This window comes from Callorhinchus milii, unplaced genomic scaffold, assembly GCF_018977255.1.
Source record: "Callorhinchus milii isolate IMCB2004 unplaced genomic scaffold, IMCB_Cmil_1.0 Scaffold1, whole genome shotgun sequence".
NCBI lineage: Eukaryota > Metazoa > Chordata > Chondrichthyes > Chimaeriformes > Callorhinchidae > Callorhinchus > Callorhinchus milii.
In genome coordinates, this window is record NW_024704742.1 from 49,198,024 (window position 1) to 49,215,937 (window position 17,914).

Consider the following 17,914-nt stretch of genomic DNA (forward strand, 5'->3'; position numbering starts at 1 on the left):
TTTGTCTGGTTTGGAGTGAGCACTTTGTCCTCAGAGGGACGTACTCTGCTTACATAATCCTTGGAGAATTCAGATGCAGGTTGGCAGAGGCCAAGGCTTGGGAAAGGCTTGAGTGTGCTTCGCGGGTACTGTTAAGAGCTTAACTAGCTAGCCATGCACAGGCTACTGTTGCAGAGCACTGGTAAGCTTCCCACTGCTTGCCCAGCTAGGAATAACCTTGCCAGGTTATCAGGAGCCAAGTGGAGAGAAGCTCCCAGTGATTGGTTTGCCCATCCAAATCCTTCTAACTAACCAGCCTGGCTGATTCACCATCCATCGAGCCCTGGAGTTCTATGGCGATGTCTGGCTTCCATATTGATTTCTAATTTTTAAAAAATCGATAATTATTACATTTAATAATTATTACATTATTACATCTAACGCCTTTCGTGTCAGGAGGATGTCCCAAGGCTTTGGACAGTCAAGGGTTTGCACCTGAGCTGGGGGTTGGAATTAAAAGGTTTGGAGGGCAAGGAGGGTAGTGGTGGGAGGATGATGGGCAAGGCAAACTACCGATACTCAATAAGATTGCAACACAAAACTCCATTAAAATCTTCATCAGCCTTATTTACCTACAGTAGGAAACTAAAGTTGTTTATCTTTACCTGACCCAATAAGTAATTGGGGAAAAGCAAAATGTTTTGCACTTAAAAATCTGCAAAAAGACAGAAAATATTGTGAGATTTTTCTCCTGAATCAAACAAAATACAAGTGTTATGCGGTTAATTCCAACAATTTACATTTATACAGTGCCTTTCATGTTAGGAGATGCAGGGGACGGAGGTACAAGGGAACCATATTGTAATTTCAATTTAAGAGAGATTCTATGTTCCAACATATACTTACATATAATAATCATCCTTGCATTTGGTATAGCATCTTATTACGTCATCAAGACGTATCAAAGCGCTTTATACAATAAATATACTGTGTGAAATGCAGTGACTATGTATTTTGTAGGCAAGCACAGCAGCCAATTTATACACAGCAATGTCCTCCAAAGAGCCATGAAATGAGTGACAAATTGTTGGTCAGAATAGCAGGAGAAACTTCCCACTCTTTTTGAGTAGTGCCATGGGATTTTTAACATCCACCTGAACGGGAAGATGGGATCTCGGTTTAACATCTCATCCAAAGAACAGTGTGTCCAAGCAGTGCATTAGAGTTATCTAACAAGTAAATTACTCTTGATTTTACAATGTCTTTCATAATGCTATGTAAAAATACCTTCATATTGCTACTGTAAATCAAGCGAGAATCTATAGTAATATTGCCCTTTCCATTTCTTACAGAAAGTGCCAGTCATGTGTGCTTTGAAACGCAACTTTCTGCTATACATTTAAAAAAATACACTTATTCCCTCCACTAATTTTCTTACTTCTGCATCTGATTACACAAACTCACTTCTTCCTTCCTCTCCCAATGATACTGACTCCCTTTGGGCGAGTCATCATTCTTCACAAGAGTCCAGAAACAGTGGTATCAAACATGGTCATGTCCCTATGTGGTGTCCGTATATATGAACTTTGCAGCAGGTGACTGGTTTGAAAGCAGGGCAAAAACCTTGAATGATACTTTGTCCTCCTCTGAAATCAACTGTAGCACAACTTACTGCTATCATAGCTGGGATCAACCAAACGATTCAACCAGCGTTTGGTCTGTATGACTCAATACCACGTTGAATTATAGAAAACAATACGAAATATCATTTTCACAGACGTCAGAAAGCATGTCCATGCACTAATAAGCGTAACAGAAATTTACTGCTCTGCACAATACATGTGAAACAGTTGAGTGGAAACTGAAAGTGGATCTATTTGGCATAGAGAGAGTTAACAAGATGGTTCGCTAGGTTATTTGTTTCGCGACATGAGACAAAGACAACCTGACATTGTTCTTTGTTCCATCAAGATTTTCCTGTGAAAGTTAATTTGTTTAAAAAACATGGAAATACTGGTAGTTATTTCTTGAATGAAATCCAATATTGTCGGCTCAGCTGGAACAATAAAGCTCCCGCAGATTCCAATACAAGACGCATTACAAAGCCCAGCATGCACATCCTAAGGGGAATAAAGTTGTAATAAAGCATGTGCAGGGGTAGCTGGGACAGAAACGTGGAAAAGAATTTATATCCTGTCAGAACAATTTGGGGTGGACAATGATGCAGAAAATGATAGCTCAAGATTAGGGATTCAGCCAGTGGTTATAAGCATATGCATAGTTTGTCATACGTTTGCGAATTGTTGACATCTGATATGTTTACTGAATGTCTAAATGCATCTAAATGCACAACACAAAATCTTGCAAAAGCTTCAGGGCATTTTTGCTGCCACACTGAAAGAGTCAGAGTCAAAATGTTAAGAATGCTGCAGAATAGTACAACCTTGTGCTCTTGTATATCCCCTATAATCAGTCACATAATGCAGATCACTGAATCGAGTAAGTAACATTTTATTTGGTGCCTTTTACTAAGTGACAGAATGCATGACAGCATCTCTCCCTGCTTACAATCTCCGTCATGCCATGGGTGAGGTCCCAATACAAGATTGCTTTCAAGGAGAGGTTTTAGTCATTTTGAAAAGAGCTCAGTTGTCACAAAATTGGTTTGTTTGGCTGTGATTTCATAGGGAATATAATTGACTTTAGATTGTGTGGGACACAATAATCATATGGCATCTTACCTCAATGATGTACAAGACAATGTTCTTGTAAAAGCAGTACAGGATACATTTTGCTACTCGGTCATAGTCCCAGGCTCCATGAACCAGCAGCAAGTTCTTCAGATACTTGAACTGGAAACAACATGCAGAGAGTATGATAATCCACTGCGCAATGATTATCTTTACAAATAAAAAATAAGTTGGTTTTCTTTCTGCATTTGATCATAATCTGTGCAATCAAAATATGTTTTATGACAGTTTCATTCTAAGAGTAGAAATACCCTATGAAAAGGATGTTGCGCACACATACAAACTGAGCAACAAAAATAATAGACAGTGCAGGTAAAATGGTGTTGGAACTTTGTAATTCTCTACAATATACGCTTTCCAAAGTCAAATCACACCCTCACACATTTTGATTCTCTTGCTAACCAGTCATGACTCTAAACAGTCATCCGGTTTTCTGTCCTATTTTACTGCTTTAAGATTGTGAACATCAGTCAACCCTCATATGGTGCCTCATCCTTGTTTCAGTAAAGCATTGGTGTAGGTGTTCTACTGGTTACACGTTTCGAGGAACATGTAATTTTATTTGAATTTCTCCCTGAAACCACTTTGATGTCACTGAGAGGAAGAACCATGGAGATACAGAGCAGTGCTCTGTGCCAGTATTTATACTCCATGCGAGTCCCCCCATAACCTACTCCCTACCCAGCCCCACCTCCCCCGACAACCCTCTATTCTCTTCTCTCACAGGTGTACTTCAATGGGAGCTGATGTCGTGTTGTTTCACCCTCAAAATCTCAGTACTGTTGGATATGGCTCCAAACTTACCAGGATCAAAGGTTTTTGAAATCAGATGGCTTTGGAATGGCTTTTGTGCTTTTTTGAAGTCATTCCCTAACATCACACCCCCCTCCGCCCCCTACACACACGCATCCACCTGGCATTTCCTATCAGTTACATCACTGAAGTGACCTAGACAGCTGGCGGAATACTTCAAACAAAAATCACCCAAGACTTCTTCCTCTTTAAACAGAAATAGTAGAATTAGTGCACCTCAAATCAAATATTAGCAAAAATACTATTATAATAATAATAATTTTTGCATTTGATATATTTCCTTTCTAGTCAGGAGGATATTTCCAAGCACTTCAAAAAATTTATTGTAAAGTGTCGTGATTGTGTATTTTGTAGAGGGAACAACGGCAGCCAATTTCCACACAGCAACGACCCACAAATAGTCAAGTAAGTACGGTCCTTCAGTTACCTGTGCTATGGAATAGTCAGAGGAATTTGCTGCCTGCAGTCCCTCATTTCCACTAATTCCAATGCCAACATGTGCCATCTGGATCATTCCCACATCATTTGCTCCGTCACCGATTGCAAGTGTAATAACTTTGATCTGCTTCTTCACCATCTTAACAATTTCTGACTTTTGAAGAGGAGAAGCTCTGAATAAAATGAAACAAGACAACACATCAGAGAGAAAACAGTACACGTCTGTAACAGAACAACGACACAACATGCATAAAACAAGCTGCTGTTTCAATTTCAAATATCCATTACTGCAAATCCCCAAAGTCAGTAAGCATGTTTTTGTGGTTCTTGTGGTTAAACAGATAATATAACTTCCATCGGTGATCAATCAATTTCACCATGAAGAGCAAAAAAAAAGGCACAATTAGAAAGGTGCATCGGCAATATGTAAATATAGGTCGTAGGTGTACATGTTGTTTTTAAAAAATACATTGAATTGTCTGTGTAAAATATGGTAGATAGTGCAGTGGAGGTTAATAGCCATTGCCGCCAATGCTGGAATTCAATGAAACTTTGGTTACTAATAATAATCGTGTTGCAGCTTTACGCTCACTAAAAACAAATATGTTTTCTGAGAAACTGACAAAACCTTCAATATCAATTTAAAGCCTGCTAACAATTCAAAGTAATTGCGGATAGTAATAAACAAGAATGAAAATGGAGGCCACGAGCATACACATTTGAACCATAATGTTAATGTGATGTCAACACAAGTGTACCGGTGTATAATTACTTATTTTGAGGTAATAAATGTTAGGAAAGCCTGCAGGCCTGAAGGAAAAGCGCAGCATCAGAGAACAAGCCACAAATATAGCTGATGAATGGTGAAATTTTACAGTTTGCTGTAACCACAGACACGTTCCTAAAGGACCCAGGCTAGGAAATAATTGTAAAACTTGAGTTCACCATTTCTAAGTGTCTCAGAAATGTGGAACAAAACTACATTCCTGAATTGAGAACCCAACTGGTGAGAAAATGCCTTGCTCATTCCTTGACGAGTTTGTCAATGACCTTTACCTGCTGGCATCATTGAACATCAGGAATGTCTTTTAATGTCACAAGTAAACACCTACTTTACTTTGCCATGGTACATGAGGAATGAGTCAATTAAACAGTTAGGTGGGATAAACAGCATGAGCTTGCACAGAGGTAATTTCCAAGATGACATGAAACAGAGAGAGACGCACACAACAGTCTGTAAGCAGGATGTTTGAAAATTAGTTTTCACATTAAATGCCAATACTGTATATATAACTCAACACTATAAAGTACAATGGGGTTGATTTAATATACAATTCCTGGATTAATTAATATGCTCTAGCCTGCCTTATGACCTTGCTATTCAACTGTGCTCTAGTCACCTTTCTCCTCCCACCCTCCTCAATCCCTCAACTCCGAGAGCTTCCAATTAGCTATGTGAAGCAGTTTGAGATGCTCTCCTGATATGAATGACACCATATGAATGGAAAATTGTTGGTGCTGGTTGTACTGAATCAGCTCAACTGGTTGGTCCTAAAATTTGTAACTTGCACCTGAATGTTATATTTAAAAAAAATTAAAAATGGGCAAGTCGTTGAAAGCCTGTCATGTTCTACTGTACGACTACAACAATGGCCACGCTGCCTCAAAGTGAAAGATAGTGGGTGAGATATAAAATGGTTAAAAAAATATGGTGGTGGAAGAAAAATCAGGAATAATGTGATTCTTTAATAAGATATGGACTACTTCAAGAAGGTAAATCGGTAGAATGAGGTTCTTTTTCCTAATGACGCTTTTGGGAAGAAATTCCACCTGGGTCTCAATCTTTTCATGCAGCATTTCAGAGTGCCCAAATCTGGCAAATTGTTGAATTCAGACTTAACTTTGAAGTTGGTTAGATATTTAGATATTACTGTAAAATACCAGTTCAATACAGTTGTTTAACATATACCCATTTTGTTTTTGTCTCTCCCAATGTTAAATAAAGCCTCAACAATGTGCTGCTTGAACATGTCTAGCTTGTTAAGCGCTCGGAGATGCTAGAAGGATGCAAGAAGGGTGGAGTCCTGTAGCTCAGTGGTTAGAGCACTCGCCTCACAATGAGAGGACCTGGGTTTGATTCCCGGCGGAGTGAAATGTTGGGCAAGTTTCCTTACTCCACACGCTTCTGTTTACCTAGCAGTAGGTAGGTTGTTAGTTGTTTGGCGAATTGTTTTTCTGGGGGTAATATTTCCTTCAAAATAAATGAAACTAATTTGGTCACTCAATACGACTGTTTGTGGGGAACTGCTGTGCACAATTGGCTGCCGTGTTTTGCCCACAAAATATACAGTCAATTAACTTTACAGTGTATTCTGTGAAGCGCTTTGAGATGTCTTGAAGATGTGATAAGGTGCTATATCAAATGCAAGGATTATTATTATTATATAAATGCAAATTGTTGTTGGTCCCAAATGTCAAAGAGCTATGTAGTCCTTTTACTTATTACAAGACCTAGGGTTTCAGCTTGTTCAAAACAGTGTCAGCAAAACATTTTCACATTCTGGTGGATCTTACCGGCAGCAAATGACTGCTTTGCAAGACAAAGCCAGGTCCAGGAAGTATTGTTGCACTCCAAACGTCAGTGCGTATTTGAGGGTTTTACCATCTATAATCAGTGCAAAATCATTCTCCTTACGTAAAGCATCTCCCAGGTTGTTGCAGTGAAAGCTAAGTTTTTCCCTTGTCGCCTGTTGAAACAAAATATAAGCCCTGAAATTTAGCAAGGTGATAAAATTTCACATAAAAAGTTTCACAAAATAGGAAAATAGAACTACTTCAAACCTGGGAAGAAAAACTGTCACTCAAACAAAAATCAAATTATATATTCATACAGTGACTGGCTGATCGATGCAGACCATTTTTTAAAAAAATGTATAAAAACAGCTAATATTCATGCAATTTTCTTCCCTCTCTCCGCACAGACATCAAGCATTTGACTTTTTTCTTCCTCTGGGTACAATACTTCACTGAGAGCTCTTGAGTATCTTACGTAAGTGATCATTATTATATAATCCTTATATTTGATATTGGGTCTTTCTTGTTGAGAGGACGTCTCAAATGTTTCACAGGATACTGTAAAGTGAAGTGACTGTGGATACTGTAGGTAAACATTGCAGCCAATTTGTGCACAGCAATGTCCTTCAAACGGCTATGGAGTGAATGACCAATTTTATTTGGTTGGCCAGGAGGCTGGGAGAAACGTCCTTCTCTTGTTAAATAGTGCCGTGGGATCTTTAACGTCCACCTGAACAGGCAGAAGGAACCTCAGTTTAATGTCTAGTTTAATGGCACCTCCAGCAATGCAATACCCTCCCAGTACTGCATTGGAATGTCAACCTAAACTACATCTCAGCCTTAACAATGAGTGTTTACAGGCTATTTCATTGTGGGGCATCAAAATTGAGACAGTAATGATACCAATCTGCTTCATTTGTGCGGAAACAATCTCAACTCTCCAGAAGTTTGAGTACTACAGTATTGCCCTTCTCTCTCCTCGCCCAGTGCTCAACCTGCAACCTCTGGCAAGTCACTGCACAGTGATCAGCAATAGGAACACCGACTGACTTCAAGTACAGTTCTTCGCTGCTATGATACGTTTGGAACACATAAAAGCATTGAATTTAAAAAGGCAGCAGTTTTTTGAAAATAGATGATTTTAATACACAAGCATACTTGAGAAAGAAGGGCTCAGGGGGGAGGCGGAGGCTCATGTGATATATAAACACCAGCACAGACTCATTGGGCTGAATGGCCTGTTTCCGTCCTGTAAATTCTATATAATCTGATGTAACCCAGAAACACCAAGACCAAATACAGTGCCTTACAGTTGCTCTGGCTGAGATCATCTTACTTAGAACAGACTAGGAATTGAACTTGCAACTCTGGTCTGTATACCTTTACTCACTGGGCAATTGAGGGAAATTGAAACATAGAAACATCTAAATTAAGTCCCCAATGGATAGAGAGGTAGCTTAGCCTCCTGCATAATGCTGTTTGCATCCAGAGCAGAGAATCTTGCAGAGAAACATTTACATTTACATGAGGCAAACACCGTACCTGAAATGTCATTGTGCTTCAGTCTTTACTTACATTAGTGATAAAGAAAGTATTTCAATCAAGTTTAATCCAATCTAATGTGCATTTTTCTTTAAATACAAGTCTAATGTTCCAATTCTGTTTAACTCTAAGACTAGTTTTGAACAGCATTTTGGTAGTAAATTTGTCAAAATCACTGCAATTTAAAGCCAAATGTCCAGTACAAACAGGAGCTCAGGCAGCAAGTTTGTTCTGAAGCCCCGAAGCTGCCTGGAGGAGTTGGCTTCAAGAGCAATTGCGATTTATAACTTTTTCATTTGATATAGTCTATAATGTCCAAACATCTCAGAGTTTCATAGGCGATTACTGTCATGTGTACTGTCTACTTGTAGATAAACATGACAAACAATTTGCACACAGCAATGTCCCACAAACAGTCACAAAGTTATTGAGCAATTTATCTGGAGGAATGTTGATCACGACATCAGAAAAATCTCCATTCTCTTTTCGAATAGCATACAAGATCTTTACCGCCCACCTGAACAAGTAGAAGGTAACACGTCACCCAAAGGCCATCAATGCAATGCTTCCAGAGTACTGCACCAGAGGGTTAGCCTAAGCTATGAACACGAGAAAAACTCTTCCGTCTCCCCTCGCACCGCAACAGCTCACTCCTTATATTTACATTCATACCACTTTAATTTTCATCCTTTACTTTAATCCAGTATACGCAAGTCATATCCAAAATGTTAACCTGTCTGTCTCTTTCAGCTACCGATGGCTATCTTTGTGCTTCCAGCATGGGTCTATTTTGTTTCAAATTTCAAACAATCAATAGTTTTTATTTTTAAGTTCTACTTAATTAGCAAAGCTTTCCAAAGTTATAGGGTTTAATGGTCAAAAACACAACAAAAATTACAATAGCAGTAAACTTCATTTGGGACCAGTAATGTGAAGCCACTGTGGATGATGCATCTTGTTGTTTAGTGAAGCTGAAACAACCACAAGTAGTAACCTAAATCATTAAGTGTGGCATGTTTACACTGATTTTAGCCTTGTGCTTTTTTTAGTCTGATGTTTTTAATGTAAAAAAAATTGCAGACTGGAATTCTTCATAAAACATTAATCTTTTCTCGATGTGCAACTCTTTGCAAACTTCACATGGGGGGGCGGGGGGGAAATACAGGAAACATTCAGCCAAATCAAATCAAACCCAGGCAAACAATACATCACGAGAAGTGAATGCACAGGTTAACAGGAGAAATTAGATTGAAGGGAGTCTTGTCACAGTACAAAAGGCACCATAATGAGACTTGACAGTCTCTCACGATCCGCTGACTAACCACTATACCCAGTAATACAGGAAGCAAATCACTTACCCACACCACAAAATATCAGATTCAAAACTCAGACAGGGCCCTGTGAGATTCCTTAGGACATTTTTACTGCAGAGGTTTAAGAATCTAATATAACCATTTGGAGCAAATCCAAAATTCACATGTATCCACAGCAGAGAATCTTACCATAGCAATTTTACTGTTAAAAAGGTCTCAGCTGCTTTTTCACAGTCTGCAATCCAAACCACATCATTGAGAAAATGCGAAACATTGCAAGTTATCAAACAAATAGAGATTTGTTAGAGCTGTTGCATGGTTTCTCATAAGCTGCTCTCTCAAAACAAGTTTTGTTGTAACCCGTAAAGATGTGCCTTCCATGAAGTGATTGTCTATTACAGACAATCTACAGGGACTCCTAACTTACTGCCATAACAAACTGCTGAAACTTTACCTAAAGGAAATATTTACGATCAACTGGTTCAAATTTCACAGACTGAGGGAAGACATAGCTGTATTGAGCTGATAGTGAAAGATTACCAGGAAATCTACAACAGCTGTTAACACTTATTTCTGCAACTGAATGAAAGGTAGTTGCACCCTATTATAAATGTCTTTTAACACTCCAAGACTTGTGGTGGACATTTTTGTTTCTGCTTGAATCTGGAAGTGTTATACAGAATACAGTAGCAAATGGGTACAACCCAGGTAAGCCTATTGCATTAGTTGTGACAGGGAATCCATTGAGAAGCTGTCACTAGCCTAACCTGTTCCCTCCTCCCTTTAAGTCCCAAGAAGACAATGCACTCAAATGATACAGTTCTGTGTTTTTATCGATTCCACATAAGCATCTTCAGATGCCTGCCTCGTAGTGCTTACTGCAGACTAATCTAGCCTGAAGAGCCCAATATATCTAGAGGCGCTATTTAGGCTGGTCAGTGTAATAGATGAAGATCAGCTTCAACAAAGAGAGCGGCTCTGCCAGATAACTGAGTGGGTAAAGACTATCCTGTGTTGTACAATGTCAATACAGACAAGAAGTTTGCAAGTTTGAGTCCTGAGCCAATACACTGGAGCCCATGCTGAATTCGTTGAAAACATCACCATTCAATCATGTAACGTTCACCTACAAAATACAGTCACTACACTGTTACGGGGAATACTGTGAAGAGCTTTCAGATGTCCTGTTGATGTGAAAGGGGGAATATTAAATGGAAGGATTATTTTATTTACTTTAAATAACATTCTGGATTCGATGCCACTTAATACGCAACAGTAAATAATACAAATTCTGATTATTGTGAAGGATCCTAATAATACATTTGATAAAGCAACACACACTGTACCTCAGGTCTGCACCAGCACAGAAACGTTTAAATTAACAAAAAGAGAGAGGCAACCTTTAAGTTATCTTTGGTATTATGACATAACCACATCAGGGTCTATCTTTTTCTTAGCTCTCAGACTCCTACACTGTGCATGAGACAGCCATCTGGAACAAGCGACTCCTTAGTTTATTTTTATTGTTGGAGATGCCATCTTTTGGATGATACATTCTACTGAGACTCCATCTGCTTATTCAGGTGGATGTTAAAGATCCCATGGCACGATTCAAAAGAAGAGAATTTCTGTCGATGTCCTGGCCAACTATCCCTCAAATAAAATTTGTTATTCATGAATAAAAAAACAGCCCCTGGAGGCAAAGTAACAAAGATAATAACCAGTGTTAGAGGAATGAGCTATGAACAGTGATAAGACAAGCTAGTACTCTTCAAGCTTGAGAGAAGACATCTCAAATAGGATCTTATAGAAGTGTATAACATTTTAAATGGGATTTAAAAAGTAAACCCAGAATAATACTTTAGGCTGTATCTAGACAATAGAAAAAAATAACATGTTTAGAGTTGCAAAGGGCAATTATCAATATATCCCATATCAAAGTCCTAATATGGGGCTTGAACCCATAACCTTCTGACTCGGAGACAGGAATGCAACTAGGCTATATTGTTAAACCACTTGAATTTAGATCTCCAGACATCATTCTCAGACTGTACAGTACAGCCTAAATGGAGTCCTGTAACTCAGTGGTTAGAGCACTCGCCTCACAAGCGAAAGACCTGGGTTCGATTCCTGGTAGGGCGAAATGTTGGGCAGGTTTCCTTACTCCGCACACCTCGATTGGCAGATCACTTTTCTGGGGGTAATAATTCCTTAAAAAAAAATAATAAATTGGTCACTCAATTCACGATTGTTTGTGGGATACTGCTGTGTGCAATTGGCTGCCATGTTTCACCTACAAAAATATACAGTCAATTCATTTTACAGTATATCCTGTGAAGCACTTTAAGACGTCTCAAAGACGTGATAAGATGCTATATCAAATGCAAGGATTATTGTTAGTAGTACTGCGGTCATATTCACCTTGAATACTGCATACTGTTTGTCTTGTTTGTTGCTGCCTCACACTACTTTGACATAGTGAGTGACAAGTCAGCTGATAGTCCTGGATCTTTCAACTTCCCCCTTGTCAAGTTCAATCCTGTTCATGGAGTACTTGTGTTTCCTATTCTAGTATTCTAGTAATACCTTGCATTTATTTGTATTAAACTTCATTTGCCAGTTATCAGCCCTACGAAGCTCTCTTTGTAGGACCTTTACTGAGTCCTCTGATTCCACAGGTCCTCTCAACTTGATATATCTCCAAATGTAGCAATATTACACGGATATGGAATCCAGGCCATTAATAGGAGGGGAGGAAGAGGAAGAGGAAGAGGAGGGGTCCCAGTACAGACCCCTGTGGTACCCTGCTTAGTACCTCTCCCCATTTTGGCCTAGCTCCCTGAACAAAGACCATTTACATCCATGTGTTGTCCTTGGTACCCAGTGACCAGTTTGTGGAAGAGTTTTTCATGTGACATCTTGTTGAAAGCTTCTTGGTTGTTTAAATATACTACATCATATTGCTTCCCAATAGTCAATTTGGGCTGTCAGCTCCTCAAAAAAGTCTAAACCTGAAATGTAATGACTGTGTAATTGCAGGAAAGTACAGCAATCAATTTGCATACAGAAAAGTCCCACAAACAATGAAATGATTGAATGATTATATCTGGAGGATTATTGATCAGGACACCAGAAGCAGCTCCTTTCACTTTTCAAGTAGTGCTATAGGATTTTTAAGATCCACCTAAACAGGCAGACAGGAACTCAGTTTTAACGTCTTATCTGAAGGACAGTGATTCAGGCAATGCAGCGTTCCCACAATACTGTTATTGGAGCATCAGCCAAGATGGTGAGTTCAATGTCCTAATGTGGGATTTGAACCCATAATCTTCTCTCTCGAAGGCAGGAGTGAAACAAGCTAATACTAAAGAGCATCTCACACTGTTATAAAGTCCACTTGCAAATGAGCAGAGGAAAGTTTCAAACAGAGCTGCTATTACATCTTTATTGACCCTGTTCTTGGTAAATGACCAGCTAATTCTTTTCACTCAACGTTTGGAAGATAAAATGTTTATCTTTCACAGCTTTATCATCACACAGTATCAAGCAAATCAGTTAATATATCTTGGCTTGTTGACAAAGCAAGCAACCCATGACTTGATGTGCCTCCATTACTGAAACTTATTGGATCAATTCACATCAGTTCAGGCTTCTCTCATTAGATAATTAAAAACGCCTCAATAAAAATCACACACTTCCAAAAATATTTTCCTGCCCAGTTAGGTCTCTGTGTCTTGCATCATTTTCCAGCTCAGCGATCTAGTATATCTGCTACCCAGGCTCAGTTATACTAATGCTCCTTTGTAACTGGATGCTGAATGTGAGGGAATGGTGTGGAGAGAGAGGCCGGGGCCAGGGGGAGAGTGAAAGGAAGGAGGGGGAGAGACACATAGGAAATATAAGAGATAGTGACACACACACACACACACACGGAAAAGGCCAGAAAGAAAGAGATAGGGGAGAGAGGCAGTGGGAGAGGCGGGAAATGAGAGGGGAAGAGGGGGGAAATGAGAGGGGGAGGAAGGTGAAATCACCTCCTCCTCCCAACCACCCCATGATTTTCATGACTTTTCTCTCTTGGGGTGAAAATGTTTGGTCTGTAATCTGCACCACAATCTAATTCCATGGTCAAGACTGAAACATCATAATAACAATTCCCCACATAATAAAGTAATGTTGCTTTACAATTAGATAATAGTTGTTCATTTTTAAGAAAGTAAAAGAAAAATAGGTTCAGAATTAGCTGGGCTACCCAGCATTCAGCCAACGCAAGCTTCAGACCATTCAGAACTCTGCAGTGTGTGTCCTCTCTCACACCCAGTTCTGTGAATTCATCATCCCCATTCTCACTTAGCTTCACTGGCTATACAGCCCCTGTGGATTTAATTCAAGATCCTCATTTTCAAGATCCCTCGCTCTACTGGCATTCCATCTGCTCAGGAAACACCAGCCAGCTTCATGTACATGCTGTCAGTGGATGAGCTTTCAGCCATTCTGTCCCCAATCTCTGCAGTGTCGCCCCAGAGTCCTTCCACTTGTCTCTCCGTCCCTACCTTCAAAGACCTATCTATCTGACCATGTTTTAGCCCAGCCCCTCCTCCTCCACCATCCACCGCCTCAGCACTCCGCCCCTGCTTGCCCTCCTCTACCTCAGGTTCCCAGTCAGCTGTGTGAAAAGCTTTGAGATGTTGAGACATCTTCCCAATATGAAAAACAGTGTACAAATAAGGTGATATATAATTCAATGGTGGTAGTTTTAGTAATCTGATTTAAATAGGATTGAAGAAGTAAACCCAGATCAATACTTTAGGATGCATCATGACTGTAGAATAGGACACAAGTTTAGCGTTGTAAATGTCAGATACTAGGCAGTTTTTTTTTCCTACGCAGAGGGAATCAATGACTTATTTATTTATTTATTTAATTTATCTGGTTGCCAGGAACAGGTGTTAGAAGCCAGGACACTGGATTCATTTAAAAAGCAGCTTGATGCTGTGTTAAAGGAACGCTACGATGGGGGGGTTTCTGGAGGGATGAGATTGGATGGGCCGAATGGCCTTCTTCATCCAGACCAATCCTGTGATCTTGTGTGAAAACAGCACTGAGCAGTCTCTGCACAGCTACGTCCCCATCTATAATGTTATGAAAATCAAATGTCAAGGTCACATTTCATTGAGGGACTCTAATGAAGCTCATAAGTGTCAAAGTAGTATTTGGTAGTGGCATGGGAGCTTGTTCTTTTTGCTACACATAGTGAATATTTTTTGGGAGATCAAGGATAGAAATAGAAGAAAAATAACTTCACTCTCTGCAGATGCTCGCGCATACTGAAGAAAATTGTGCCAAATTTCTCAGTCTATCATAAATCAACATAATCCAGTATCCTAGCTAAATCCTACAGGGATAAAGACTCTGCCCTACAAACCTCTGCATGACCCAAAACCTGGTTTAAGCTAGAGTGGGAGCATTCAATGGAATATTAACTTCCCATGGTATGTGATGCAACTTCATCACTTCTGAAGTCATGCTAAGGTTCTGCGTTTGTTAACTGTCTGTGCTGAGTTACCTGATCTCAGGTGGCATGTCGGTAGGACATTGCAAAGGCTGCACAGGATTAATTGGGAAGTGTAGTGACTGTGTAATTTGTAGGGGACTCAGCAGCCACTTTGCGCACCACAACGTGCCACAAACAGCCATGAAGTGACTGGCTGATTTTTATTTGGGGGATTGTTGGCCAGGATACCGGGAGAAAGTCCCTTTTCTTTTTGAAATCTTACTGGGATAATGAGATAAATCTACGTGGGGGGAGGTAAAGAGGAGAAAAACAAAATTTGCGACAGTTGCTGTTCCTCAAAGTGAAGTGGGCCAGTCTCCTAGCTGGAAAGTACATGCCCATGGACATCCTCGGAGGCTATCGACTCAAATTGCCTGCTAGCATTCATCACCCATACTCTCCCACCCTCTGTTCAAATCCCACATGGTATCCTCTTTGACCTCACTTTGAATAATCTCTCCCTTCCCCATCCTCTTCAGTTCCCAACCCCAAGCTTGGGTGCTCAGTGAAAGGTGCCATATAAATGTATTGCATTTAGAAAAAGGTTTTGGATAATGAGAAGTGAGCTGATCCCAGCAGCAGAGAGGAAACTGAAGGAATGCGAAAATGGAAGCAAAAAAAAAACACCCTCCCATGAGAATGGAGGGCTTCTCCGAATGCTTTGTGGGTGAAGGTATCAGCTGGTGTAACACATTACATCATCAACAGAACCATAGCACTTGGAGCAGAGCCACATGTAGCAAGCATGAGTTTCTCCATAACAAGCCTATTTGAGTAAAAGCGTGCCAAGGTTGACAGCAGTGCAGTAAATTAAGATAATCCAGTGTTTCAGCTAAATCTTACAAGGATAAAGACTGAGCATTGCAAACTTCTCCATGGCCCAAAACTTGATTTAAACTGGAGTTGGGAGCATTGGATGGAATGTGAACCTCCCACTGGGTGTGATATGCGTTATCACTTCTGTCATTATTTTCAATACAATTGTGCAAATAGGGTCAGGTTGCAGAATCCCAGGATCCCAGAATGGTTTTCCTGCACTGGCACAACTCCAAATAAATTACTGAAGTCCTGGGGTAATTCACTACTAACAGTATGAGAGACAGAGTGCGTGTGTGAGAGCGGGCTGTCAAGCGAGCAACGGAGACAGAATGAAAGTGAGAGAGGAGGCAAGAGACAGTTATTTGTTATCTTAAATCTTTTAAATATCGCTGTGTATTGTAAAAAAAAGGCCATATAATGATGTTGCGTATTTTTAAAATTAGTTTCCTTTTTAAAATTGTGCTCAAAAATTGATGTGTGGACTCATGCAGACATGTGCAAATGCAATTGAATTGCTTCACAAAGTACACCAAATCATTGATCCGCACACCAGTGTTGACCCCCTTCCCTCTGTTTCTGAGTGCATTTGTGTGCATGCATGCGAGGACCGAATGTGCGTGTGTAGGTGGAGCTATGTATGTGTGTATGTTTGACTTGGTGGGGGGGCTGGGTTCCGAGTGATTTTGTTGGTGTGGGAGTTAAATGTATGTGTGTCCGTGGGTTAGGTGTGGAAGGGGGCTGAGTATGTGTGTGGGAGCTGAATGTGTGTGTGTGTGTTGGGGGGGAGGCTGAGGTCTGTGTGAATGTATGTGTGTGTGGGCCGAGTTCTGTGTGTGTGGGGGGGAGTGCAGGGGCTGATGTCTTTGTGTGTGGGGGCTGGGGGCTGTGTGTGGGGGGGCTGGGGTCTGGGTGTGTGGGGGCTGGGGTCTGTGGGGGCTGGGGTTTGTGTGTGTGGGGGCTGAGGTCTGTGTCTGTGGGACTTGAATGCGTGTGGTATGTGTGTGGGGGGGCAGGGGTGAGGTCTGTGTGTGTGGGAGCTGAATGTGTGTGGTGGGGGGGGGGGGGGGGCGGTGGGGTTGAATTCTGTGTGTATGGGGCCTAGGTCTGTATCTGTGGGAGCTGAATGTGTGTGGTGTATGTGTGTGTGGGGGGGTGTGCATGGGGCTGACGTCTGTGTGTGTGGGCTGAATTTATGTGGTGTATGTGTACATGCATGCGCAGGCCTATGCGTTTGTGTGGGCAATGCATTTTTCCACTGAGGGATATTTGGCATTTGACTCCCAATAAAATAAATATTTTTGACTTTTTTAAGTTAATTTTTTTTAAAATAACACAATTTATTTTCCCTTGATATCGAATAGTTTTCTTCCTTCTTGATTCTTTTGATCTTAGTTTCTCATTACACTTTTAATTCCCTTCAGGATTTCCTCTTTTGTTTGGTTGTTTTATTTTTCTACTCTTCATTAGGAAATCTGTCTCCCTCTATTGTCCTTGCAGCTTTTTTTGCTCGCTAAGCCAACTGTCCCAAGTATTACCAAAAAAATATTTTGCTAGGGGAGGGGGTTGGGGAAAGAAACAAGGGAATAGGGAAGTTTGGTGTTAGCTTGACTCAGCTGGTTGCACTCTTACCTCCAAGTCAGAAGGTTGGAGATTCAAGCCTCATGACTTTGACCTAATCTAGGCTGTCACTGTCCAGGCGGAATGCAATTCTGAGGGAGCAAGTCATTGTCAGAGAGGCCATCAACGAGACGTTAAACCAAGGTCCTGCCTGCCTGTTCAGGTGGATGTTAAAGATCCCATGGCACTATTCGAAAAGAGAAGGGAGTTTCTCCTGGTGTCTTGGTGTCTGGACCAACAATTCTCAATTGATAAAATGGGTCATTCACTTCATGGCCGTTTGTGTGACATAGGCTGTGGGCAAAATGGTTGCTGCATTTGCCTACAACTAGTTATTACACTTCACAGTAAAAAAAATATTTCCTGGAGGAGCGCTTTCAGACATCTTCCCAACGTTATAAGGCACAATACCATAATACACGTATTATTATTGTGACTAAATATTGATAAAAATCACCAAAAACGACTGCCCTTTTGACATTATAATCACGACCTTCTCTGGACTATCACCTTTA

General features: G+C 40.4%; 1 protein-coding gene across 2 annotated transcripts in view; it reads right to left on the bottom strand.

Annotated features, from left to right (window-relative positions):
* atp8a1 (ATPase phospholipid transporting 8A1) overlaps window positions 1–17,914 on the bottom strand; it is a 208,567-nt gene that overhangs the window by 73,137 nt on the left and 117,516 nt on the right. For both annotated transcript variants that reach the window (XM_042341636.1, XM_042341647.1), the window contains 3 exons: window positions 6,555–6,727; window positions 3,970–4,153; window positions 2,721–2,831 (listed from right to left, as the gene is read on the bottom strand). In XM_042341636.1, coding sequence (XP_042197570.1) covers window positions 2,721–2,831; window positions 3,970–4,153; window positions 6,555–6,727 — 468 coding nt within the window. The remainder of the gene's footprint in view (window positions 1–2,720; window positions 2,832–3,969; window positions 4,154–6,554; window positions 6,728–17,914) is intronic.